General features: G+C 45.7%; 4 protein-coding genes and 2 non-coding genes across 6 annotated transcripts; 4 read left to right on the plus strand and 2 right to left on the minus strand.

The window, feature by feature from the left end:
- The first annotated feature begins 573 nt into the window (after positions 1-573).
- C8R40DRAFT_1132875 (uncharacterized protein) lies at positions 574-3,066 on the plus strand. The gene is made up of 8 exons (XM_046229253.1): positions 574-917; positions 969-1,107; positions 1,165-1,264; positions 1,316-1,434; positions 1,488-2,069; positions 2,121-2,623; positions 2,680-2,817; positions 2,880-3,066. The coding sequence occupies exons 1-8, from the start codon at positions 783-785 to the stop codon at positions 2,922-2,924; spliced, it is 1,761 nt and encodes a 586-aa protein (XP_046080062.1). The 5' UTR covers positions 574-782; the 3' UTR covers positions 2,925-3,066.
- On the plus strand, positions 3,067-5,204 carry C8R40DRAFT_1132880 (uncharacterized protein). The gene is made up of 4 exons (XM_046229254.1): positions 3,067-3,301; positions 3,362-3,915; positions 3,988-4,210; positions 4,263-5,204. The coding sequence occupies exons 2-4, from the start codon at positions 3,412-3,414 to the stop codon at positions 5,021-5,023; spliced, it is 1,488 nt and encodes a 495-aa protein (XP_046080063.1). The 5' UTR covers positions 3,067-3,301; positions 3,362-3,411; the 3' UTR covers positions 5,024-5,204.
- Positions 5,205-6,535: 1,331 nt separating this feature from the next.
- On the plus strand, positions 6,536-9,545 carry C8R40DRAFT_1132889 (WD40-repeat-containing domain protein). The gene is made up of 9 exons (XM_046229255.1): positions 6,536-6,694; positions 6,753-6,921; positions 6,975-7,403; positions 7,487-7,865; positions 7,951-8,052; positions 8,109-8,220; positions 8,278-8,850; positions 8,909-9,041; positions 9,165-9,545. Exons 1-9 carry the CDS (start codon positions 6,671-6,673, stop codon positions 9,248-9,250), a joined length of 2,007 nt encoding a protein of 668 aa, XP_046080064.1. The 5' UTR covers positions 6,536-6,670; the 3' UTR covers positions 9,251-9,545.
- Positions 9,546-22,014: 12,469 nt separating this feature from the next.
- On the minus strand, positions 22,015-22,086 carry C8R40DRAFT_t279. The gene has a single exon. It is a non-coding gene; the product is annotated as a tRNA-Met (tRNA).
- C8R40DRAFT_1132898 (acyl-CoA dehydrogenase NM domain-like protein) lies at positions 22,028-23,638 on the minus strand. The gene is made up of 2 exons (XM_046229256.1): positions 22,895-23,638; positions 22,028-22,842 (listed from the first exon to the last, which is right to left on the minus strand). The coding sequence occupies exons 1-2, from the start codon at positions 23,532-23,534 to the stop codon at positions 22,193-22,195; spliced, it is 1,290 nt and encodes a 429-aa protein (XP_046080065.1). The 5' UTR covers positions 23,535-23,638; the 3' UTR covers positions 22,028-22,192.
- On the plus strand, positions 23,639-23,710 carry C8R40DRAFT_t278. The gene has a single exon. It is a non-coding gene; the product is annotated as a tRNA-Met (tRNA).
- The last annotated feature ends 1,099 nt before the right edge of the window (positions 23,711-24,809 follow it).

A 24,809-nucleotide genomic window follows, 5' to 3' on the forward strand; every position in this document is an offset into this window, starting at 1 on the left:
GATTTACTGCTAAGCTGAACACAAAATACGTGCCACGGTGGCATTCAGAAGACGACCTTCCTTTCTCAAGCCTTTGACTACACAGGAACGATTTTTCCATTGATATTCAAGCCTTTCCATTACAAGCGTGTTCACTGGGTGTGCCTTTCAAGTAAGTTTAGATGTTGTGGCGATTATTGCGTTTTATCTATCTATCGAAGCACGAATCTCGTTGATTGATCGTTGCAAAACTTGTGCGGCCAGGACATTCATGTGTACGTGGGTTATTATAGTTCAACAAATACACGGTCTATATACACCCGAGTATCATGATCTCCAAATGATACGTCTACAACTCATACAGAAAACGAATCTCTCTCTTGTAGAAGGCATGTAATTTTCGAAAGTTTTCGGGTGCATGACGAGCTATAATGAGAGACTAAGTATCTGAACGATTGACATGTAAGTTGTGTTAGTCGATAGTCAGGCTATATTATTATTGTGTGAACTAATCCACAGGGTCTGGTCGAATGTAGTGTGGCTTTCCCCAGGGCTCCCTCAAGAAAACAAGGAAGCAAACTACTGTAATAATGTAAGTACATGGCAGGTACCGCGGGGTGATGTAAATTGTAATTCCGTAGTTCCGTGCCGCAATTGACTGATTCATTCTCGAATGCCTTTGTCGCTGGCATTGCATCTCTTCCGACTGAACTCGACTTAGTATCTACATCATCTATAATTCATCCCTTTCCGACTCCGCTCAACGCAATCTCCTGAAAGCTTTACTGAACAAATACTATTTCATGAACGCCATGGACCAAGTTATTCCCGGACTTTGGATTGGAGGGCTTCCAAGCGCCATGGACACAGAGAATCTCAAAGAGAACAAGATCTATAGTGTTCTTTCGGCAATGAGAGGAAAAATATCTATACATGAAGTAAGTTGGACTTTTGAAACATCAAACAGATCGTTGAAGTTTTTCTTGTAGACTTTCGTCAAGCATCAAATCTTTTTGGACGATTCTGAAGAAGAAGATATCTTGATACATCTGTTACCAGCTATTGCTTTTATACAATCTGAATTGGATAAGGGAAGAGGAGTTCTGGTGCATTGTCAAGCAGGAGTCAGTAAGTCGTCAAGATTCAACAACAGATGACATTAACTCAATCATCCAATTGCTATAGGTCGAAGCGCAACAATTGTTGCTGCATATTTAATGCATAATAGACAAATGGGCGTCGAAGAAGCTTTAGATCTTATACGGAAAGCCAGACCTGAAATCGAGTACGTCTGCAGTCTGGACCTATGCTTAGATTCGCTGATATCAATTTCTAGTCCCAATCCGGGATTCATAGCTCAGCTGGAGATCTTTCACAATGCTTCGTTCAATATTTCTCGGAAGGATAAGGACACACGATTGTATTACATGCAGCGAACGACGGAGGAAGTGATGAGTGCGTGGACTGACACTTTTTTTGCATCCATTGAGAATAATGTAAATGACTAGATGGCGATGGTAGCTTACCTTCTACTGATATGTTCGCTCGTTTTCCTCGCTCCGCAATTGATTCGACTCCATCTACTCCCGGAGGTACACTCAGAGGTCCTCGGCGTCGTATTCGATGCAAAATGTGCCGTCAGGAGCTTGCAGCTCGAGAACACATGCTGGACCACGGTCAAATTGGCCCAGCTACCCCTGCAATAACGCCTGCAGCATCTCGTAGACCATCTACAAATCAGCCTCAACAGCCAATTTCTCGTCGCTCGTCACGATTGGGGTCGGATTCGAGGCCACGGAGACCATCTGGGTTGTCATTTGGGGGCTTCGGAGATGCATTGACAATGTCTTCAATGAACGGTAGTAATACCAGCTTAACAAACAAGACTTCCACCTCCGCCATCGTTGATGACGATGATGACGATGACGAAGAAGGCGAACCTACAGCCAGACCATTGAATGATATCAATGGTAGACCCGTAACTTCTCCCCCGTTGACTGCAACACCCAAAGGTCCTGCTGGAAGTCGTCCACCTGTCCCTCGCCCATTTGGCAGTGCATCAAAAAGCATCATGGAGACTATGTCGATGTCTGCTCTGGATTCAGATGATGAAGACGATGAAGGGAATAACGTTATGTCACCTGGCACTATAAAGCTGACAAACATCCGTCGTCCTTCTGGATCTGCGACGCCAAGTTCTCCGAATACCTTTGCGCAGGTGGCAACTCATATTGGGAGGAGGATGTCTGATGCAATGCTGACGCCTCCGGTTGAGGAGACTCATCCCTCTGCGATTGATACTGTAGGGCATAGCAATGGTACGATCCTTGAGCCAGGATCTGCAGAAAAATCGGTGAAGGAAGATACACCTCCGATCGCTTCACCAGCACCGAATTCTTCCCCTCATTTAGCCCGATCGTCGTCAGGAGTTTCCCCACCTTTATCATCCCCGAATGAATTTGCAGCACAATTACATGCTAATCCTAAATTAGCGGCGCTTCGCGGGGGAGTATCACCACCCTTATATGGAACCACTCCTTTAGGGGTGGACAGTGCAGCTAGTGGGGGAGGGGGAGCAAAACCACAGCCAGTGAGCCCACCGATTCTCATGAACCCAAAGTGTTCAGGGTATTTCGTCGAACCTGTCAGTCATTCCGTTTACTTGTTCGAAATTACTCTAATTGAATTGAATTTCTGCAGATGCAATGGATGGAACCTTTTCTCGAGGCGGGAGAAATTGCGGGGAAAATTGTGTGTCCGAACAAAAGATGTGGGACCAAGTTGGGGAATTACGATTGGGCTGGGGTTCGTTGTGGGTGTAAAGAATGGGTCGTGCCGGTGAATATCCTTCCTCTTGTTAAATCTCATTCTTCAATATAGTGCCGCTAATTTCGATGTAGGGATTTTGTATAAGCCGTTCCAAGGTTGACGAGATTGTAGCTTGAGATTCACTTATAATTGTCAAGGCGAATATGAAAGACCTTGAAAGCTGACGAGTATATATATACGTTGTGTACCTCGGCCTGTTGGTAAAAAAAACACAGAATCGATGCCGCAGTCAAGCGCCCATTTAATTATTGTGTGGCGTGGCATAAATAGTCGTGCGCACGGGCCTTTCGACCCTGCCTTCATCTACTTTCTAGGCTCTTCATTCCACCGCGACCTGGCCTCGACTACAGGTATCTATATTGTGCTTTCGGTTGACGAGTGGACAGGAATCTCGTCAGAAATTCCTCGACTTCGTCGAAGAGGGTCCCAAGATTCTACCATTAGTTACTTCGGTTAATTCCATGGTTTCTAGGGAAGTGTGACTGGAAAAGCTGTGAGTTCATCATGATCGTCTGGTACTAAAAATCGTCTACTGGAACTGAAGTCAAAACAGCTCATCGTCGCAAGTCATACGGCTTTAAAATCTGCCAACCCTCGTTTTCAATGGATTACGGTGCTCCACCTGCTTTTAAACATTTTTCCTCGGCCTCTTACCCTCCCATTCAATCTTTTAATCAAACTTGCTCTTCTTCTATGGTCCCGGAATGTATCGAAGGATCATATGGGCGGATGCCCACGGAGTGGATAAGAAGTGAAGAAGCTTTGCGGATTCAAACATCCTGTTTGAATGATGATACCACTCTGCTCGAGGTGAAAAAGCACATCGAGAACGGCGTAGACAAGAAGACAGAGAAGGAGTACAAGCGTCAAAATCTTCGCCAAAAACGAAATTCTGTGCAGGAGTGGTTGAAAAGCGTGGAAGTAGGTCAGGACCCTTCCCTTTTAGGCCCTGTTGGACATGTGTCGTCCTACGACCGGACAGGTGTAACAACCACACCTCGAGCCTTTTTTATAGATAGGTCCGAAACGCAAAAAAATGATGAACGGAAGGAGAAAAGAGACAGAAGGGAGAGAAGAGAAAGGGAGAGAAAGCCGAAGTACACGGAGGTTCGTATATCGAAAATCCACTGGGTCTCAGCCTACTCTTCATTTCGAGGTAGCTGAATTTTGCTGACCTAGACTACAAAATCAGTCGACAAATCTTGCCATGCTGATGATACTTGGGATTCACAAGGTATAATAAACTCAAGGGGAACCACATCACTGCATGACCAACCTGCTTTCCGATCGCTGCGAACTGCCAAAGCCGACATTCTCAGTGCAGTCACAAGCGTTATGGCGCATGTGAATGACTCGAAGTTACATCTAGATGTCAGCAATTCTGATTTGCAAAAGAGTACAGGTACACAGATGTGTTCACTTCAGTAAGGTCATCCATATTGACACAACTTCAGGGGCGAGCACCGATGGGAATATGAAGTCTAAGGTGTCCTGCACTGTTGTTCATCATGCTTCGTGCTTCGTTCGTGACTCCGAAGAGACCTTGCATCAGTTTCAAGAACAGTTCGTTAACGCTAGTGGCCCAGACTATTGGGGACTTCCGGCGTTGGAGGTCGACGAAGGTGCGGATGCAGAGAAAGAACGACTGGAAGGAGAAGAAGGCGCGGGAAAAATCAAAGGGTACGAGAAAATGGGGATAGATCTGGCCGTGTCTTCGCCACATCACTCTCAGGAGCAAGGTATAGAATTTCTTATGAAACCGCTGCAGAAACTGGGTACTGCAGAGAAGAAAAGCACGATGGCAGCAGAGATTTCATCACAGTCTCATGTCTTAGCTGCGTCCCTTGAGGGTTCATCTATATCATCTCCCCAGGTGCGAAATATGGACTTCACTTGGGAAAGAGATGAACAAGCACTACTTCCGAGGTCACTCGCTGAAGAAATGATGTTTGCAGAACAGGCGCAAGTGGAACAATATCATCATCATGACGAGGGAGTGTTCGTTCTTTCGCACCAAATTCTCGCCGATGAGGATGATGAGGACATTGATGTAGTGGATGCCGAGGAAGATACGGAGGAAGACACGGAGGATGCATTCGAGGTTGTTGAAATTGATGAAGGAGGTTCGGTGGTGTTGAAAGAGGAATCTAAGAGGAAGAGAGGATCTAATTGTGACGATATCGAGTCAGTGTCATCTAGCGTTTGCATTGTATGAACTGTATCTTGTAAGTATATATATCTGGAGTGTATTATCGGTATGTTCTTGTGACCGCGCCTACTTCACTTGAACAATTCGGGAAAGAATAGTTTGGTTTCCTTCTTATCGGATATACTGAATCAATATTTTATCGCCTTTTCCCAAATTGCGAATCAAATCGAACAAATTGACTTGGGAGTAAATCGAATTCAGCTAGATTGAAGGATAGATCATGAGTACTGCTCAAGTACATGATCACTGGCAAGATGCCCTACTTCTCAATACTTGCATCAAAGCGTATCATATTTAAGAACAAGATTATTCAAGGTACGACCAGGAGGTTCATCGAATATTGTCATACGGACAGGAGATCATAGATGGTCACACGAACGTTGCACATTTTTATCGTCACATATAGATAAGTACTACTTACAGCTGAGTTGCCCATCCATCGTAGTACGGGTTCTTGGTAGACTACATACATTGCACCTGTTACTGGCTGTGTGTGTGCATATCAGCTGAATTAAATCAATCGAGTTATGTTCTAAATCAAATTCAAGACCTTCTTCCTGTATCTTCAATAGAGATCGCTTATTGATACTCGAGACTTGAGTAATACCGACGATGTTTGTCCAAAACGAGATCTACTGCATTTTGCCAGTATGATAAAAGGGTGTGTGCCGAATAGGGAGTGAAGGTTAGCGGATTTCTGTCGTATAGCAGAGGTTCCGATCTTACTCAGTAAGCCGAAAATTGTTGTAGCAAGTTCACAAGAGCCCGGCTATAGGTTCCACAACTACTTCTCCCGAAAGTCTGGCTGATGAGGATTTAGGAAGTCGGAACCCAAGTGCGAGAACCCCGGATGATAGATCTAAGGTTGATGATGAACCAGTTTAGCGTAACCATTTCTTCGAAAAGGAAAGCTTGGATCAACTTTAATTCGACCGCGCCGGGAGGGTCAACGTGAACGTGTTGTACGTGTCACTAATTATTCCCTTCGCATTCTCCCGCTCGTGCGATTCGGAGATTCTCGAATACGAACGTGTAAATTTGGAAAGAATATGAATACATATAGATTGAACTGATCAGTTGGGATCAAGAAATAACATACATAACCTACACATACCGCTAGAATGCACGCGGATTCTGCCTGAGATTTGAATGAAGCTCGAAGGTACGAACCGAGGGGAAGTTCATTTTAACTTGAACGTGAAATTAATGACTTTGGAGAAAAATTTGAATGTTACGGGATAGATGACGTGTCCAGATACGTGTTCAAGGCTGTGGAGGGTGGTTGAACAGCTGAACAGCTTATGAATTTTTGGCGGGAAGTGGAGATAGCGAAGATGGCCTTCCGGAAGGGAAAAGGGAAATGTGAACCTTGATGGGGATTATTTGATTAGCCCGATCTGATCTAGTTCATCACGCGAGAAACCAAAAAGGCTAACCGGCGGCATACCAAATTGAGGGCCCTGCGAAAATTCTTTCAGCTGTTGAAAGAGCGGAGTTCATCAAACTTCCGATTTGTACTCTCTTTCCTTCCTCTCACATCACCGTCCGTCAACTTTTGATATTCTTCCCTTCGAATTCCGAAGCATAACTTGCTGCGTCAGTCGACGACAGGCGAGTATTGCATAACGACTATTGACGAAAACAAACAAACAAATGTCTAGTAGCTCAATCTACAATGTGAGCTGCCCTTTTTTTCCAACTTACACGAGGTTCTTTTTTTCTAACCAGGGCTGAGTCGCAGCATCGTAGCCTCCAGCCAAGTGGTCCTGGTGCTGTCGCTGCGGGGCCTCAGCACAGTATGGCTCGGATTAACGACTCGTTTGAAGCTATTCGCAGTGAATTTGAAGTGCTTGTAAATGAAGTAGGCACCGTTAGGAGTCAGCGCGATGATTTCGAATCTAAAGGTGTGTTTTTGGAATTTCTTTTCTGTATATAATTCACTTACAACATGCTCTAGTTGGTTCACAAGTGAATGAATTGAACATTATACGTCAATCCTTGTACGAACTTGAGGCTCAGCACGGTAAAGTGCGCCAGCAGTATGAAGAAGAACTTGCTCGTCTTCGCTCCGAAAATCACGCTTTGCGTCAGGGAGGAGGTGGAATACCATCTGGTGGAGGACACAACCCTCCAATAATGGGACCTGCTTCGGGTGGCCCTCCATCTTCGATTTCAGCCGGTGGCGGTGTTCCACCATTTAATGACCCGTATTTTTCGCGCAACGACAGAGATCGCGACCGTGATAATGTGAGGGAACGAGAGCGTAATGAACGGATTGAGCGAGACAGAGAACGAGATGCCATGAGAGATCGAGAGAGGGATCGCGCAGTGGACTCGCGAGACCCAAAAAGGATGAAAGCAGACAGAATGAAATCCGAAAGGCCAGGTATGTTTCAAACTCCTAATCTTCCGTTTGTAACCTTTATCCGAACCGAGGCTTCTCATCTTCCCCACGTGCCTATATCACAGACGTTTTTAGTCCTGCCTCTTTACCCAAATTACCACCACCTGGTTCATCTTCTGGACCACCGCCACCTTCTGGCCCTGGTCAATTGTCTTCTGGTCCTGGCCTTCCACCACCAGGTTCCTCTCACGGTTTGCCATTATCAAGTCATCCTCCTGGATCTAGCTCCGCTGGACCGTCACCGATGATGGATGTACACCCTCCTGCTAACAACGGTGCTGTGGTACCCATCAACACTCCGGGTGGTGGTTTCCCCGATGAGGCTGACTTGGCGTCATTACCAGCCGAATATAAGAGGGAGGGCACGGATTGGTTCATCGTGTATAATCCCAAGGTTGAGAAGGTTTTCAACGTCAATTTGGTTCATACACTCATGCACGAAAGGTACGTGCACATTCTTTTTTCAGTCCGAGGATAATCAAAATGACTTTTTTTTCCCTTGCTCTTATTTTTTCCCTCTATTTTTTAGCGTCGTTTGTTGTGTACGTTTTTCAGCCGACGGCAGATACCTTGCCACAGGATGCAATCGCACTGCGCAAATATATGACGTGAAAACGGGTCACAAATCATGGTACGCTGGGTTAACCTCGGATATAATGTTAACGCTCACACCTTTTTATCTATCAGCGTTCTGGTTGATGATTCAGTGGGAAAGTCTGGGGACCTTTACATTCGAAGCGTGTGTTTCAGTCCGGATGGGAAATTTCTTGCTACCGGTGCCGAGGACAAGCAAATTCGGGTGCATTAATATTTTTCCTCATTCTCCCCGGGTAACGGAATTTAAACGATCTCTTAGATTTGGGACATTGCACGCAAAAAAATTCGCAATATCTTTGACGGACATCAACAAGAGATTTACTCGCTCGATTTCTCTGCCGACGGCCGCCTCATTGTCTCTGGATCAGGTGATAAAACGGCACGGATTTGGGACATGATAGAGGGTACATCGAAAGTGCTCACTATCAACGACCCGGATTCGTTAAATAACGACGCGGGCGTGACTTCTGTTGCTATATCCCCGAATGGGCATTTTGTTGCGGCTGGATCGTTGGATACGGTTGTGAGGATATGGGACGTAGCTACAGGGATGTTGGTGGAGAGATTAAGGGGGCATAGGGATAGTGTCTATAGTGTGGCGTTTACACCGGACGGAAAGGGGTTGGTTAGTGGGAGTTTAGATAAGACGTTGAAGTATTGGGATGTGGCTGCGCTGATGGCAGGGGGTGGCAGCGGTGGCAGTAGTGGAGTTAAGAGCCGGAAGGAAGGAGCGAACGGGGCGGGCCCGAGCGGGCCTGGTGGAAGTTTGGTCAAGAGGGATGGGGATGGATCAAAGCAGAGTCAGTGTACGATGAATTTCATAGGACATAAGGTAGGGCGGGGCGTATCTCGGTAAATGCGTTGGGATGACTGACCATGTTGATAACCAGGATTATGTGCTCTCTGTCGCGGTATCGCATGATGGACGCTGGGTGGTCTCTGGATCAAAAGATCGTGGGGTACAGTTCTGGGACTCAAAGACGGCTGTCGTGCAGTCGATGTTGCAGGGGCATAAGAATTCTGGTGAGTCTCACACCTCCACCTCTTGTATGATTGCACTTCTATGTACCTCCGTTTTCCCCCGTTTCTTCCTTGTTTACCAGCCGCTAACGTCCAATCGCTCTTCCTTTTTCCCCGTATTTCCAGTAATTTCGATAGACCTCAGTCCAGCAGCAAACATACTCGCAACAGGAAGTGGAGACTGGCAAGCTCGTATATGGTCGTACAATTAAATCGATTATTTGTTTTATGTATCTATCTTTAGTTTTTTTTTCATCTCTTACATATTTCTCTCCTACGCCCGTCGCTGTTAGGTTGTCAGGTCACTATTCGCCGTTTTCTTCCCTTTGTTGTTTTTACATAGTTGTTCCATTTGTTTGAATGCTTGTGAACCCCTCTCCTCAACCCGATAGTACCGATATCTTTATCTAGTTTACTTTGTTCACTCTTTGTTTGTTTTGATACCCTCTTAGCGCTCGGCATATGGAATGCCGTTTGGATTGCCCTACGTTTGAGCGCCTTAGGCATGCAACGAATGAGGAATGCTTCGAACGATCTGCTATCGAGTTTCACGATGATTGTACATGACGAAACATACCACAGTGGAGCGATGAAAACGCACTACAATTCAACCTTGACCGGGCTTTCACCAGTGCTGAGAATGAGTTTCAAAAAGCTGTTTGGCAGTTTTCAGTGAGAGTTGTCAAAGCAAAGGTTACAGGTTTTGCATATGCAATACTAACATTCAGGCCTCAGTTCTATCCTGCACTTTTGTGTCCTGTTGCTTTATTGTTTGTTCCACATAATGTTATCATGCTGCTGTTTTTTGTTTTTGTGCTTTATAGTACCCTTGCTGTTGTTGCACATTCATCATGCAGATATTGGAGCCAAATGGTTGGTAAGTATACCAAAGTGCCATCAAGGACCCTATTTGTGACATGATTTCCATCATAATAATAATTCTTTCTATGTTTTAGTGGCAAGAGGAAAAATTGCAACATGATGATGAGTTTGGCAGCTTGAGTCATTGATATTACTATCCAATATTTTTGGCTAAGGGTCTGAAAGCAATTGAGAAAAGCACTGAAAACAGACTGCTCTTGATGCTTTCAGTACTAGGATCTGCTGGGATCTGCTTTCAGCCCTTTGCCAAATACTAAGGTACAACAAAGTTAAGAAGGAAAGATTTGTACTGGCCAGTTAGGGTGTATGACATGGGATTGCATCTGCAAAACCTGGATGTTTGCAAGAGCAAGGATACTAGCTGGAGAGTGCTGTCCAGCACTGAAAGCACTCCCAGCAGTTTTCTGGGAGCACTTTCCCAGCTGGACAGTGCTGTCAGTTGCTTTCGAGCTCTTAGCCAAAAATACAGGTTTTACAGATGTGGGATCTGGTAACAGATGGAGATAGGTGGGGAAGGGGAGGTTCTGGCAGTTCTGGGAATGTTCCAAGAAGTCCAATGTGAGGCTGGGAGGTTCTGAGGAGTCTGATATGAAGCTGAAAGGTACTGATTCATTCTGGGGAGTAGTGATGTGCCATCTCCAAGGCTGTGGAAAGCTGAGGGCCCAGCCCAGAATTTTTGAAGGCCCCAAGCTGGGTTCTGAGCCGGGGCTGAGTACCCAAAATTTGTGTCAAAATTCTCACCTAGGTATTGGCAATGGCTGATGTGCCTATAGATAAATGCACAATATTTACCTATATGGGCATTACCATTTTCAGCCACAGGAATAACTATTGGTAAATGCCATAATAACCTAAAGGGTAATATTGTTGAAGCATTACAACTCTGAGACTTTTGTCATTGCAGATAGGTTGGAGCTTGAATCAGATCAGCATATTGAAAGACATTAGTGATAGAAAACTCACACTGGATTCTTATTGATAATGGTAATGAGGATTGGGAAGATGTTATATTGACATGACATGTACCTTTCAATTTGAATGTTAGTTTTCAAGCCTCAAGAAAAGAACCACTTTGGTCCCATTTGGAATTGACAGTAGTTGCAATCACAAGTAATGATTTTGGTGCTTGTTATTTTGATAAGTCTAGTGTACTAAAATTCTACTGTTTGATTGATGTACACTGTTATTCTTAATGTTACACCCCTCTCACAAAGCTAAAGCGTTAAAAACAATGTACCTGTCACGAAGCGGCAGAGGCGGAGTGACTAACGGAGCGGGAAAGCGGAGCGACTAAGCAGAACGGTGAGGCGGAGCAACTGGACGAGGCAACAAGGCGGAGCGACTAAGCAGAACGGCGGCAGGCTGGTCCCAGATAATGACAGAGATATATTGAGTATCGTAGTCATAGGTAATAATAAGTAAGCACATACCTGGTCCCAGATAATGACAGAGAGGTCAAGATAAGGGACCAGGCTGTGGAGGGTTGGCTATATATACATAATCCGGTCTGCGAGAAACAACGATGTAATACTGTACAGTTTAGGAACAAGGAAGGTGGCGGAAGCCAATAGAAGGAGAAGATGGGTCAGGTGGATCAGTAATCGATGGATCAGTAATCGATGGGGGTTTGACAGTGATGGGATGATGTATCGTACAAGTAAAGGCGTCGAGACGGTGAGAAAAGGAAAATGATAGGGGCTGCGTACTTTATGACATTACCCCCCTCCTTATGACCATTGCCCTCGATGGTCAAGGCTTTGCCGCTGTTGGGTGTTTTTTATGAAAGGCCCGAACAATTTTTGGTGCTCGACTGAGGTTGGCTGCGGGTTCCCAAGAGTTGTGCCCTGCGTCGTAACCTTTCCACTTAACCAAATATTCCAACTTCTTCCATCGAACCCGGCTGTCTAAGATCTCCTCTACTTCGTATTCCGGTTCGTCTTCATCCTCTAAGTATACCGGCTCTGGTGGTGTTGGTATTTCGCCATTAATGGAGTTACCTTTCCAGGGGTATAGTTTATCGACATGGAAGACGGGATGGAGGCGATCTAGGGATAGGGGAAGGTCAAGGCGGTAATCTAAAGGGCCAATTTTCTCCAGAATGCGATAAGGGCCAAGCTGTCGATCTCCTAACTTTTCACTGGAAAGTTGAAGGTTAATGTCCTCTGCACTGAGCCAGACTAGGTCTCCAACTTTAAATTGATGAGCTTTCCGCTTCCCGCGTTCGTATCCCTCCTTCTGTTGTTTCTTTCCTAGGTGTAAGGCAGCTCCGGCATCTTGTCGCGCTTCTCGGAGAATCCGTATACGGTCATCCACAGCTGGAATACCACTGCGTTGGCCCACTGGGATATTGAACAGGGGAAGATAGCCGTAGGTTAGCTCGAACGGGGACATGCCTAGCGCAGAATGAGTCCGTTGACACGCCTAAATTTTGGCTAGACGTCTATATTGTGAATTGTGACATTTTCACGTATAGATTTGTATCGAGAGGACTGTAATTGAGACCCAGATTGACAGTCAAAGTCAATACTGAATCAGTCTAATAAGTTGAAGGGACCATATACCCATACTACCACAAGTTGGTTAGTTTACCCATCCCCGATACTACCTACGGATAGCAGTCTACCTGTTTGTCAAGCAGGATTATACCAGACTCGGACTACATCCGAAGGATGACCATTCACGTATGACATACCAAGGGTATTCTTATTGGACCTTACACTGGCAGGAGTTTGGAAGAACTTACTCAAGTGACCATGAACCGAGGATTGACTCGAAATGACTTTCTAGAACTCAGGAATTATCAAAATACTCCTTCTAGAACAAGATCATGCATTAATCTAAAAGACTGCGATTTAGTCTAATAGACCAATCAAGTTGCATGGTTGAGGAAAATGACTAGAAGAACGATCGAAAGACTGCGAGGTTCCGAAGACATATCAAATGAATGTCAAAGAGTCCTGGCGTAGAAAACATTGAAGAATGTAATTAAATGAATACTATGCGTAACTCCCTTGATATAGTATAGGCACAATGGGTGTCTGTTGAAAGAGAGAAGCAATTAGTTTAATCCAGATGAATCAGATTGATAGGATTAGAATCGAGGAGAGCTGATTTGCCTCCGGACGAGATGACAAACGATCGAAGTAAGTGTTGAACCGCAATGACAGTTGAACACCATTCGAGTCATTCTCTAAAAACAATTAAATTAAATGAATATTGAAGTACCTACCTATGTTTGGAGGTATACTAGAATCTTGGAACCAATATGGACCAAATAAGGACATGTAGATTCAAATTAAATGGTATCTGACTGAGTGTAGAAGTTTCCTTGCGGTTCCGAACGTTTATTTTATTAAATTAATTGTACTATGCGACTCTATATTCTGTATGTATAAATAGCGATCCGATGTATCTGGAATACAAGTGATTTTGGGACGACGTTGCAGTGCTAATCCGTAAAAAGGAAAGACACACTCCCGCCAGACTGAAACCTCTTCGCTAGCAGCCATTCGGGCCCGGCACTTGTGAGTATAGGAACGTCGTGTTCTGCTCCTTGTGACTGCGAGAAGTATATCCAGTTGTTGGGTATTCTTCGAACTTAGGATCAGTCGTTGGTCTTAAGGGCAAATCACGCTGTGTGGTTGTGCCAGCACATAGTTCTAGCCCTCTGTAGGGGTCTGTGTGTTTCGGTTTTAATTTACTTTGATTCAAACCCCCAATTCTTGATATACCCAAATCAATACAAACCAAAGCACAAATCGTGCTGAATCTACCTTGATCAAAGGCATATATCGAATCCTTAGAACGATTCAAATTGATTAATCAAAGCTTCGTACTTAGCTCTCAAAGCTTTGCGGAACCTTTGCCAACGCTACCCCTTGCTATTAAATAAATTTGATAGCAGTGAACTCGCATATTGTGTATTAGATTGGTTGGTTGGAGTGCCCATTAGATTCCTTCCTTTCTCTTTCACACAAAAACGAGGCAAGCTCGTTACCGTGAGTTAATCACAAACTCCGCCATGGGAAGGTGCTCTGCCCAGTCGTCTTGTCGTCGTCCTACATAGAGGCGGATGTATTTCTCTACTTCCTGATTTGCTCGTTCGGTTTGGCCATTAGACTGAGGACGGTATCCGGAGGTTAGATCTGATTTAATTCCTAGCCTAGCGAGAAGGGATCGCATGAGTTTAGCTGCAAACTGGGGTCCGCGGTCGGATTTAAAGTGAAGAGGAAGACCATGGAGACGGAAGATCTCTCGGTAGTAAATATCGGCAACGCCTTCGGCTGTGATGGAGCTGGTGCAAGGAATGGCGTGAATTTGTTTTCCATACAGGTCTGTGCAAACCAAGACAGCATCGTAGCCTTGGGAGTTAGGTAGCTGTGTTATCAGGTCAACCCCTACCTCTTCCCATAGACCGGATGGTACATCTAATGGTTGAGTTACGGCCCGTGGGTGTCGCTGGATCTTCTTACGGGCACAAACCTCGCATCCCTCAACGTATTTTTCCACAAAAGAGCGCAACGTAGGCCACCAGAAATGGGTACTGACCAAGTCGAGTGTCCCGTGTAGTCCGGGGTGTCCTGCAGTTGGATGGTCGTGGCATTGACGGAGTACCTCAGTGCGTAGGTCGTCGTTTGCTGGTACGTATACTCGACCTCGGTAGTAGACCAACCCATTGTCTTCTTCCCATTCGGCTATCCCATTGGCCAAGCGCTGTAGTCCGTGCTCTTTGACTGTTTTGAGACCCTCCAATACCTGTGCCTCCCGTTCTGAGGCTTTCCGGATACGATCCTCTAAGGGGTTCTGTAGGATCGAAGCTGCAATTTTTACGAAGTGGCCAGGTTTAAGGACTGTCTGTTGTCGGTTATCATCACTGTCCGATACATGATGAACTGCCATGCGGGAGAGAGCATCAGCTTGGGTGTTTACTCTACCAGGGCGGTGGATCATATGAAAGTCAAACCGTGACAGATAGAGGGCCCATCGGGCTTGTCGGCGGGTGAGGTCTTGTGCAGTGCGCCAGAATTCGAGGTTCGAATGGTCCGTAATGATGTCGAATGGTTGAGGGAGTCCTTCTAGAAAGTTCCTCCAATCCTTCAGTGCTTCAATGATAGCAAGCATTTCTCGATCGTAGATTTCGTAGTTCCGTTCCGCTGGCTGCATGGATGCCGATCTGAAGGCTACCGGATGCCATTGGCCATCGTCTTGCTTCTGCATAAGGGCGCCTCCCGTGGCAAAGCCTGATGCGTCTACCTCGATTTGAGTAGGCCTGTCTGGTGTCCATAGAGCAAGGATCGGTGCGGAGATGAAGGCTTCTCGAAGGGTATCAAATGCTTTCTGTCGAGTGTCGGTCCAGGTAAAGCTGGTGTCTTTCTTCGTCAGGTCGTTCAGAGGTCGTGCTATTTTGGCAAAATTCCGGATAAAGCGTCGGTAGAAGTTTGCAAATCCCAAGAACCCTCGTAGTTCCCGAAGATTAGTAGGGACTGGCCAGTCGCGAACAGCCGCTACTTTTACCGGATCCATTCTCACCTCCCCTTCTGAGATGATGAGTCCGAGGTATTCAATCTGTTGTTGTTCAAATTCGCATTTTTCTGGTCGTAGGTAGAGGTCGTGCTTTTCTAACCGGGTTAATACTTCCCGTACCATTCGTCGGTGTTCCTCGAGATCGTTACTGAAGATAAGGATGTCATCTAGATAGACTGCCACCTTGCCGGCTGCAATGAGATCAGCAAATATAGCATTCATAAGTGCTTGGAACGTGGCAGGAGAATTTGTGAGACCAAAGAACATGACCTTAGGCTCGAACAAGCCTCGGGTTGTTGCGAACGCGCCTTTCCATTCATGCCCCTTCTTAATCCGTATGTTATTGTAACCCCAGCGGACATCAAACTTCGTGAAATATCTGGCTCCCTGAAGTCGACTAATGATGTCAGCAACTAATGGGAGAGGGTATCGGTTCTTCACAGTGTACTCGTTCAGTTTCCGGTAGTCTTGTACGAAACGGAGTTTCCCATCCTTCTTCTTTACGAAGAAGACCGGTGATGAGATTGGTGATTTTGAGGGGACGATATAGCCTTTCCGTAGGTTTTCTTCTAGGAAACGATCCAACTCCTCCTGCTCGTTTAGGGACATGGGATAAATCTTGGTACGCATGGTTGCCGGTGCTCCAGGTACGAGATCAATCGCATGGTCCCAAGGTTGGTGGGCAGGTAATCGTTCGGAGGCGGATTCTGAGAAAACCTTCTTGAAATCACGATACTGCTCAGGGACCATTTCTTCGAAGGTTTTAACGGGTTTGTCTTGGTTGGCTTCCTCTGCTAGCTGCTGGGAGTAAGTGAATCCTGCGGCGCACCAGACTTCCTCCGTCTGTTCCTCTAGAATTCCTGCTTTTACCCATGCCCGGCGAGTTTTATGATTAGCTCGAATTCGGTGTATTGGTGGTTCTTCCACTGCTGCTGATTCACTCGGTTCAAGGGTTGCTTCTAGTGGCACCTCAATGTGGGGGTTTTCTGCGGGAGGTTCCAGTTCCGGGAGTTCGAGGATCGGGGTTTCTGTGTGAGTGGTGGCTAGATGAGAGCACAAGATCTCCTCGTCTGGGACTTCTTCTATCGTTACTCGAGGAGGCTTTACTGAAAGTCGTCCTTTCTCCCAATCAATCTCCGGATTTACCTTCCGTAGCCAGGGGAGTCCAAGGATGATGTCTTCACCTAGGTTGGTGATCAGAAAGTCCATCCATCGCTCTTGATTATCCACTGTGAGTGCTAGACGTGCAAAATGGGTTATCCGTCCAGCTCGGTTAGGTGTTCCATCGATATTAAAAACGTCGATTGGTTTATGGAGGGGTGCACATCTTACATGGTTCCGGGTGACAAAGTTTTGGTTTAAAAACAGGGCGGTAGCTCCACAGTCTACCATGGCTGCAGTTGTTATACTGTGATTCCTTCCTCTTAGTCTCGCATGAATTCGGAAATGTGGGGAAGTAGAGTTTAATTCCCGGATCGACGATATTGTACATGATGGGTGCGAGTCATACGAGGAAGTAGCGAACATAACAAACTGATTACGGGGTACTCTCGGTGCAGCCGAAGCGGGTACCCTCTTTAAAAACCCTGTTGAAAGCCAGAGGACGAGGAGGACATAGCGTTAGCACGATCAAGTAATTCCCTTATTTGACCAATCTGATTGGAAAAGTCCTGGTTAGGGGGGCTCGGAGTAGCAGCTACGGGTGCAGAAGCAGATGTTGGGGTCGAGGACGCGATTTGGACGGATTTGTTTGGGAATAGGGAGAATGGCGCGGGTCCCGTAGCGGATATCTGTTGGCGTCGAGGTTGCTGGCGTCGGCCTCGGTCTCGTCCGAGTCCCATGAATTTGTCTTGGCAGACTGCTTCCAGATGTCCTCGACGTCCACAGTAGCGGCAGGTGGTTTCTCGGTGTGGGCAGTTTTGCTTGACATGACCTTGGGCACCGCAGCCGAAGCATCGTCCTCGCATGCGAGCTAGGAATGCTTCCCTAGTATTCCCATTACTGGTGTGAGTTGCATCAATGTCCATAGCGTGGGGGTCAGCAGGGGTAGTATGAGCAGTATGCGTGGGAGGGTATCCAGAGTTCCGGCCAGTCATGGTGGGATCGTGCAGGTAGACATCCACCGATATGGCCCGTTTGATTGCCTCCTTCAGAGTCGGAGCAATTCCTTGGGCAATGTTTACGGTGATGAGGTGTTGTCGGATCTCTGGGAGTAATGCAGTGAAGAAATGTTCCTGCAAGTCAATATCAGACATTTCAGTCCGATCTCTGATATCCTTGAACTTCTGAGCGAATTCCGCAACTGTCTGTCCTTTACTTTGCCTGAGATTCTTGATCTCGCTACGGGCTTCCATACCTGGGTCCATTGGTTCAAACCGTTGGCTAAATTCCTTCAGAAACGCCTCCCAATTTCCTCCGAAAGGGGGATTTTCCGCATTGAAATGTAGCAGATGGGGAGTTGCCCAATCTCCGGCACTTTCTGTGAAGAAGCCCAAGGCGGACTTGATGAGTTTTACTTGGCTTTTGGCGAGATCCGGTTGTTCTGACGCCCAATTCTGGAACTGAGCCATGAAGCGACGGGCTTCAGCGCCATCTTTACCCTTGAAAACCTCGGGTTTGTTCATGCTTGACTTAGAGGATGAGCGTTCCTCCATAGCTGTAGCAAGGTTAGCTACTTGTCTGATGAGCTGAGCCATGAGATCCTCCGCAGAGGTGTTTGGGGCAGGCGGGATAGGAGTCGACATGATGGGAGTAGGCAATCGGGGCTGGGGAATCGGCAGGAAGGTTATATTGCTCACAGTGAGTGGCTCTCGGATTGAGTTCGAAAGGGCGTTGGGGCAAGGTTGAGACTGGCAATCGCGCCAAGTATCGTCGTTGTTATGGGCGTGAGCTTGGTCTCTGGGGTCAAGTGCGTGCGGGAGTGCGGAGCAGTCTATACTGGCAACAGGTGTTTCAGAGTCGGGCGGAACTGGGGAAGACGTGGTGTCTATAGACCCTGCAAGGACAACCTTATCGGTAGGCTGTCAGTGCAGTAATGGATCTTGACCTAATGTCACGAAGCGGCAGAGGCGGAGTGACTAACGGAGCGGGAAAGCGGAGCGACTAAGCAGAACGGTGAGGCGGAGCAACTGGACGAGGCAACAAGGCGGAGCGACTAAGCAGAACGGCGGCAGGCTGGTCCCAGATAATGACAGAGATATATTGAGTATCGTAGTCATAGGTAATAATAAGTAAGCACATACCTGGTCCCAGATAATGACAGAGAGGTCAAGATAAGGGACCAGGCTGTGGAGGGTTGGCTATATATACATAATCCGGTCTGCGAGAAACAACGATGTAATACTGTACAGTTTAGGAACAAGGAAGGTGGCGGAAGCCAATAGAAGGAGAAGATGGGTCAGGTGGATCAGTAATCGATGGATCAGTAATCGATGGGGGTTTGACAGTGATGGGATGATGTATCGTACAAGTAAAGGCGTCGAGACGGTGAGAAAAGGAAAATGATAGGGGCTGCGTACTTTATGACAGTACCATGGTAATAATTGTGACAGTATTTTCAGACCATTGTGGCAGTGTTTTTACACTGACATTGGATATTATATTACAATCCAATAGTGAACAGATCAAGCACCTACCACAGCTGGAGCCCAAAAATTTTATGAGCTTTGGCCAGGGCTTTTGAGCCAAACCCCAGCTGGCACATCACTACTGGGGAGGTCCTAAGGAGTCTTGGGGGAGGTATATCAACAGTGGGCAAGGCATGACATATAGGTACCTGTTAAGGAGAATCTACTTTAGGTTAGTACAATGAGCAAATACAAAGAGTACTATTGAGCTCACCTCAGTTGACTGTGAAAGCAACTAAGGGACTTGAGAACATTGCAGGCATTATCTACAGTGATGCGCAAATCAAATCCACACCCCTAATTTGGAAATTTTGTGATTTAACTGTTTTTATGAATATTTTTGTATATTACACATTGTAAAGCATGTTGATTCTACTATAAAGAGTTGCTTGTGGCAATATAAGCTCTTTGAACCCTCAATTCTGAACAGCAGAACAACAGATTTACAGTTCTGGGCTGGTGACATAAGGCCTTCCAAATCGGGGTGTGGATTTGATTTGCACCATCACTATAAGTATAACTGTATAAATAACACTGTCTACTGGCAAGAAAGTGTCCAATATGATCACATGCAATTGAAGGCCACTGCACAGCTGTGCATGGCATGCACCTGGCCAGTGGAACCAATGCATTAAAGTACTTGGATTAATTATAAGTCAAATATTTAGGGCATGCAGTAAGCACCATGCACAACCTCCTCAATTCTCCATACATAGTATACAGTGAGGAAATAAAATGAAAATGGACTGAAATGCTGCTAAACCAATCAGCAGTAATATTTCAGGAGTAGTCACTTAATAGTCACACAATTTCATGTGCATGTCACATCTGACTGAACGGTTTCAAGACTCTGTGACTTCATACCATATATATTGTTGAGCAGGCAAGGAGTGCGTAGTGGGAACACTCTCCAGTACCATACCTGGTAGTAGAGCTTAGTGTCTCAGTGAGGCAATAAAAGTAAGAGAGAAGCGAGTTGGATTCCAGTACAGGATATGGCCTGTTTATATACATAACTGTATGACAGTATTACATAAGGAAGTACTGAGGAATCCGCATATAGTAAATAACTAGATATGACTACATATGACATATTATAATACATGATCATAATAGTGGCATGTGAACAGCATAGCCGCGTTCAACATATATAGGCAAAGAAGGTGGTCTAAAAAGGAATTGTGAATTGAATGACATATATAAGGGCAATTCTTCATATCTTCAGCCTTGTAACTGATTTTCACAGTCAGAAGAGTCAGAAGGGTGCATCTGCAAAACCTGTTCTTCATCAAGTACCCTTGCTCTGGTGAACATCCAGGTTTTTCATATGCTATTTGGAGTTGAGTGTGAGGAACATGGTATTGTGTTGATACTCTATATATACATATGTATTGGACACTTTTGCAGATGTGGAAGAAAACTTGAAGCTTTTAAACCAGGATATTTTGTGCACTAAGATCTGTGAACTTGTCCTGTGACAACAGGTTATTATCAATGTTTTGGTTCAAAGGTGGAAGGAAAAGAAAATCAAGCAGGACAACTTCAACACAATTTTTGTTACCTGGGGCTATAATTAAATAAAAGCAACCCCTGAGTCTCCAAACTGCTGTCATGCCTTGCCTGGCCCCCCAAGCACAATATAACAGACCTCCCCGGACCTCCTTGTACACTTTCTCATGTCTCTACATACCTCCCCATACTTCCACATGCATTCACATACCTCCACCCCCACCCAGTGTTAGATACACATGTATGACATCTCTAACTACCAATTCCCCAGATCCTCTACACCTTCCCTGGAATAATGCTACTACTAGCCCTATTTTTACTAGATTCCAATTGCCAGGCCCCTTAATTGATTAGTTCTTATTGCTTCCTTGTTCCCAAAACTTCAGCTTGGTATATTTTGATCACACATCCTTTACATGGATTCAGTCACTGTCCCTTTGTACCTGCTAACTTTATGGATACCTCTTTATCTCAGTTTCCTCAGACTCTGTCTCTCTATCTCTATCTCACATCTAGTCTCTTGTCTCTACATCCCCAATACACACTTTGACTTCACGTTTAAGCATCTCAAGTGAGTTCACAACCACCCTGGACTATTCTCAGAGATCCCCAAACCTCCATTGTTTTGGTGAGTCACCTGCCTAAATACCTCCCCAAAGCTTCCTACTTGTTTTCCAAGTATCTTCCTGAGCAACATTGAAGCTTCCCCTCTGTTATATGTTGTGTTGCTTCTCTATTGGGACTACCTCCTGGGTTCACTATTTCATTCTAGGAACCCTTCATTACTATTCACACTCCTGTTAGTAGCTCAGTCTACCTGCACAATTATCCAGGGTTCCCAATACCATCCAGCCTTAACTTCCAGTAATGTTTTCTGGTTCCTGGTTCACACTTCTCTATGTCAACCATCCCCTTAGGGACCTCCCCATGGGTCTTTCATATCACCATCATACTTGTATTAGGTAATTCCAGTCCTTGGTCATGGTCTCCATAGCTCCCTTCGAGCTCCAGCCTGCTTTTAGCATGCTACACCATAAACCTCAATACCTAACACTACTCATAAGACCTATTCTAACCCAGGTCTTACAACTGCAAATTAAAGAGTTCTTTGCTTTTCATAGCCTGAATGACTTTGCTGGTGGCTGGGGCCCAGTGCTGATTGATTTTTATTGATTGTGCGAGATGGCAGACTTGGCATCAGCATCCAGTGCAGAGAGGGAGGGAAACCTTGCCAAATGTGTTGTCTCACTTGTACTATCCTCATCCTCATTATTGCAGTCTGGCAGCATGGCCTGAGCCTCCTTCTCAAGAACCTTGCCATTTCACCTTTTATCTTCTACATCTATTCACCTGTAGTAGTTGAAATATTAGGTTCGGCCTTTATAGAGTCATGGTAGGTATGTTTAAAAAAAGGAAAAATCTTGGAGAATTTCGCATAGCAGCAACTTGTTTCGATCAAGTGACCTCGGGGTTATGGGCCCCGCGCGCTACCACTGCGCCATGCTGCTTTGAAGAATTCCAAAATAAGTAAGTAAATATACAACCAAGATACACATGTAAATTTGATTCCAAATTACAAGTACAAGCACGATTTCAATTCTCCAGACACGCGCCCTACTCGAAATCCGAGTTGACCTCCCTGCCTATCAACCACCTCCTAACCTCTTGCGTCCCAGCACCGACGGCGTATAAACGCGCATCAGCGAGGTATCGTGCAGCAGGGTATTCATTGATATAACCATTGCCACCTAAACACTGCATGCACTCCAACGCAACCTCGATAGCTTTATCGGTCGCATACAAGATCGCGGCGGCACAATCTCTCCTTTGGAAGACGGGATAGCCAGGAGCGGCTTCCTGAGTATGATAGTCCACGGCCCTCGCGACGGAATAGACGAAAGCCCTGGCGGTGTTAAGCTTTGTATACATATCCGCGATTTTGGCTTGCATACTGCCTATGGTCCCGACTCTGACACCGAATTGTTCTCGTTGGTGGACATATTCGAGGGCGGTGTCGTATGCTGCTTGCATGATACCTAGGGGCCCACCGGAGAGAACGAGGCGTTCGAGGTCGAGTCCGGACATAAGTACTTTTGCGCCGTGGTGCTGTGAGTCGCCGAGGATGGAGGAGGGGGGTAGGAAGACGTCGGTGAAGATTAGTTCACAGGTTGGAGAACCGCGCATACCGAATTTGTCGAGAGGTTTACCGGTGGTGAAGCCTGGTGTTATACGTGGAACGAGGAAGGTTGTGTATGTTTGTTTAGCTATAGAAATATTAGTTACAGTGGAAAGGAGTGTGTTGGTGGAGGTGCTCACCCCCATGCTCAACAACATCCTTCGCATAAACGATGAAGACATCCGCCTTTGGCCCGTTGGTAATCCAGAACTTGTTACCATTCAATAGATATCCACCATCGACCTTTTTTGCTACGGTCTTCATACACCCCAAGACATCGGACCCTGCGCCGGACTCGGACATTGCCAAAGCACCCAAGTACCTCCCATCCAGCAAACCCGGTAGCCATTCAGATTTCTGAGCCTCTGACCCCCAGCGCGATAGTTGGTTAACACATAGATTCGAATGAGCGCCATAAGACAGGGCTAGAGATGCAGAGGAATACGAGAGAGCCTCCATGGCGAGTAAATGATGTGTATAACCAAGTTCTAATCCAAGGTTTTTGGCAGGAACAGTAAGACCATGTAGCCCCATCCCAGCAATTTCCTTGTGCAATTCCATCAACGCACTATAGCTGCCACCTCGTTCAATTTCATCGACCTTTGGTTTAACAACTCTCGCTGAAAACTCCCATACAGCTTCTCGAAACTCGTTCTCCGATGGTGAAAGTCCCGTCAAAGTTGGATTGTAATATGTCTTTATCGCTCCACCGTGGTATGTTTCGTAGCGTGATGTCGTGTAAAATCGTCGTGAAATTCGAGAGCTGATTGTTCGAAGCATTGCGGGCCAGGACGGTGTCTTGAACAGAGATGATAGATCCGTTCCGCCAAGGTCAGTCGGCAAATCAACCCAATTAACGGCATTGCAAATTCCCAGGATCTGTTAGCAGCATGGCGCAGTGGTAGCGCGCGGGGCCCATAACCCCGAGGTCACTTGATCGAAACAAGTTGCTGCTATCCGTAATCCTGCAAGATTTTTTTGTTTTTTTTACCAATGATGTTAAAAATGTCCCAGTGAAGGTAATAATTTGTTGTGGCAATGGATCAGTTTCTAGTTAAAGCCAGGATCACGTACCAGTCCACTTGACCCCCCACTACCGCTATTTTTCGTGGGCAATAGCTCGAACATTGACCATAGAAATTGCGCGAACAGAGCTTTAACATTGACTATTAGCAATTATTACAGCCTCAGTCCAGATTGAAATCCAGTGCATCAAGCCCAAGATATTTCTCTCATCTCAGCGCCAGCCACGATCGTTCCCAGTTTTGAGCGAGATCAAGGAGAAGGGACAATGCCGTGTACGCAGAAACAGACAAAGCTGTCAGCTGGGCATGCGAAAATCACACAAGCCTTCCCGAATATTACATAACAGATTCTTCTTGATGATAATTTCACATCATGACTGAGAATGTAGTCGCACCGCAGTATGCATGTCTCTTTGCTCTGGAATATTTGTGATGAACATTCAATAAACACGTTTCAAATGTAGAAACTTTACTGGTGCTTCTCTATGAAGGCAGATTTCGTTCAATATTCTATGACCTCCATCGATTCTCATAAGGTCTCCGACGTGCAGTTAAACAGTTCAGTTCTTTGATCTACCAATCTTTTGGTAGTAGTGTTGACCTCATTGTTTATGGTCTACAAATATCTGAACTCTGCCGTAGATGACCTACCTCTATTTTGTTGGAACAAGTCACTTGCTTTGTGTAAACCTAGTAGTCCCTTCGGGATACCTGACCAGCTAGTTCAATAGTATCAATCATCGCTGACAATTACCTGACCAACAACTTCGGTATGCGTTATCCCAATGATTTGCCAGTACATTTCCAGTAGCCTTCCACTTTGCATTGAATTTTCTATATGTTATGGACTCGTATATATCATTTTTCATACTTCCCAACAATTATTATCTCATAAATAACACCTTGACCAGCTTGGACGACTTTGAGCTTTCCTTTCCTCCCAGTTTGGACTCCAGATCATGGACCGCATCTCTGGTAACAGCAATGAAAACAATCCAAACAATGACCAGATAGCCCACCTGTTAAGGTC

This window comes from Lentinula edodes, assembly GCF_021015755.1.
Source record: "Lentinula edodes strain Le(Bin) 0899 ss11 chromosome Unknown C8R40scaffold_61, whole genome shotgun sequence".
In the NCBI taxonomy this organism is placed as follows: Eukaryota; Fungi; Basidiomycota; class Agaricomycetes; order Agaricales; family Omphalotaceae; genus Lentinula; species Lentinula edodes.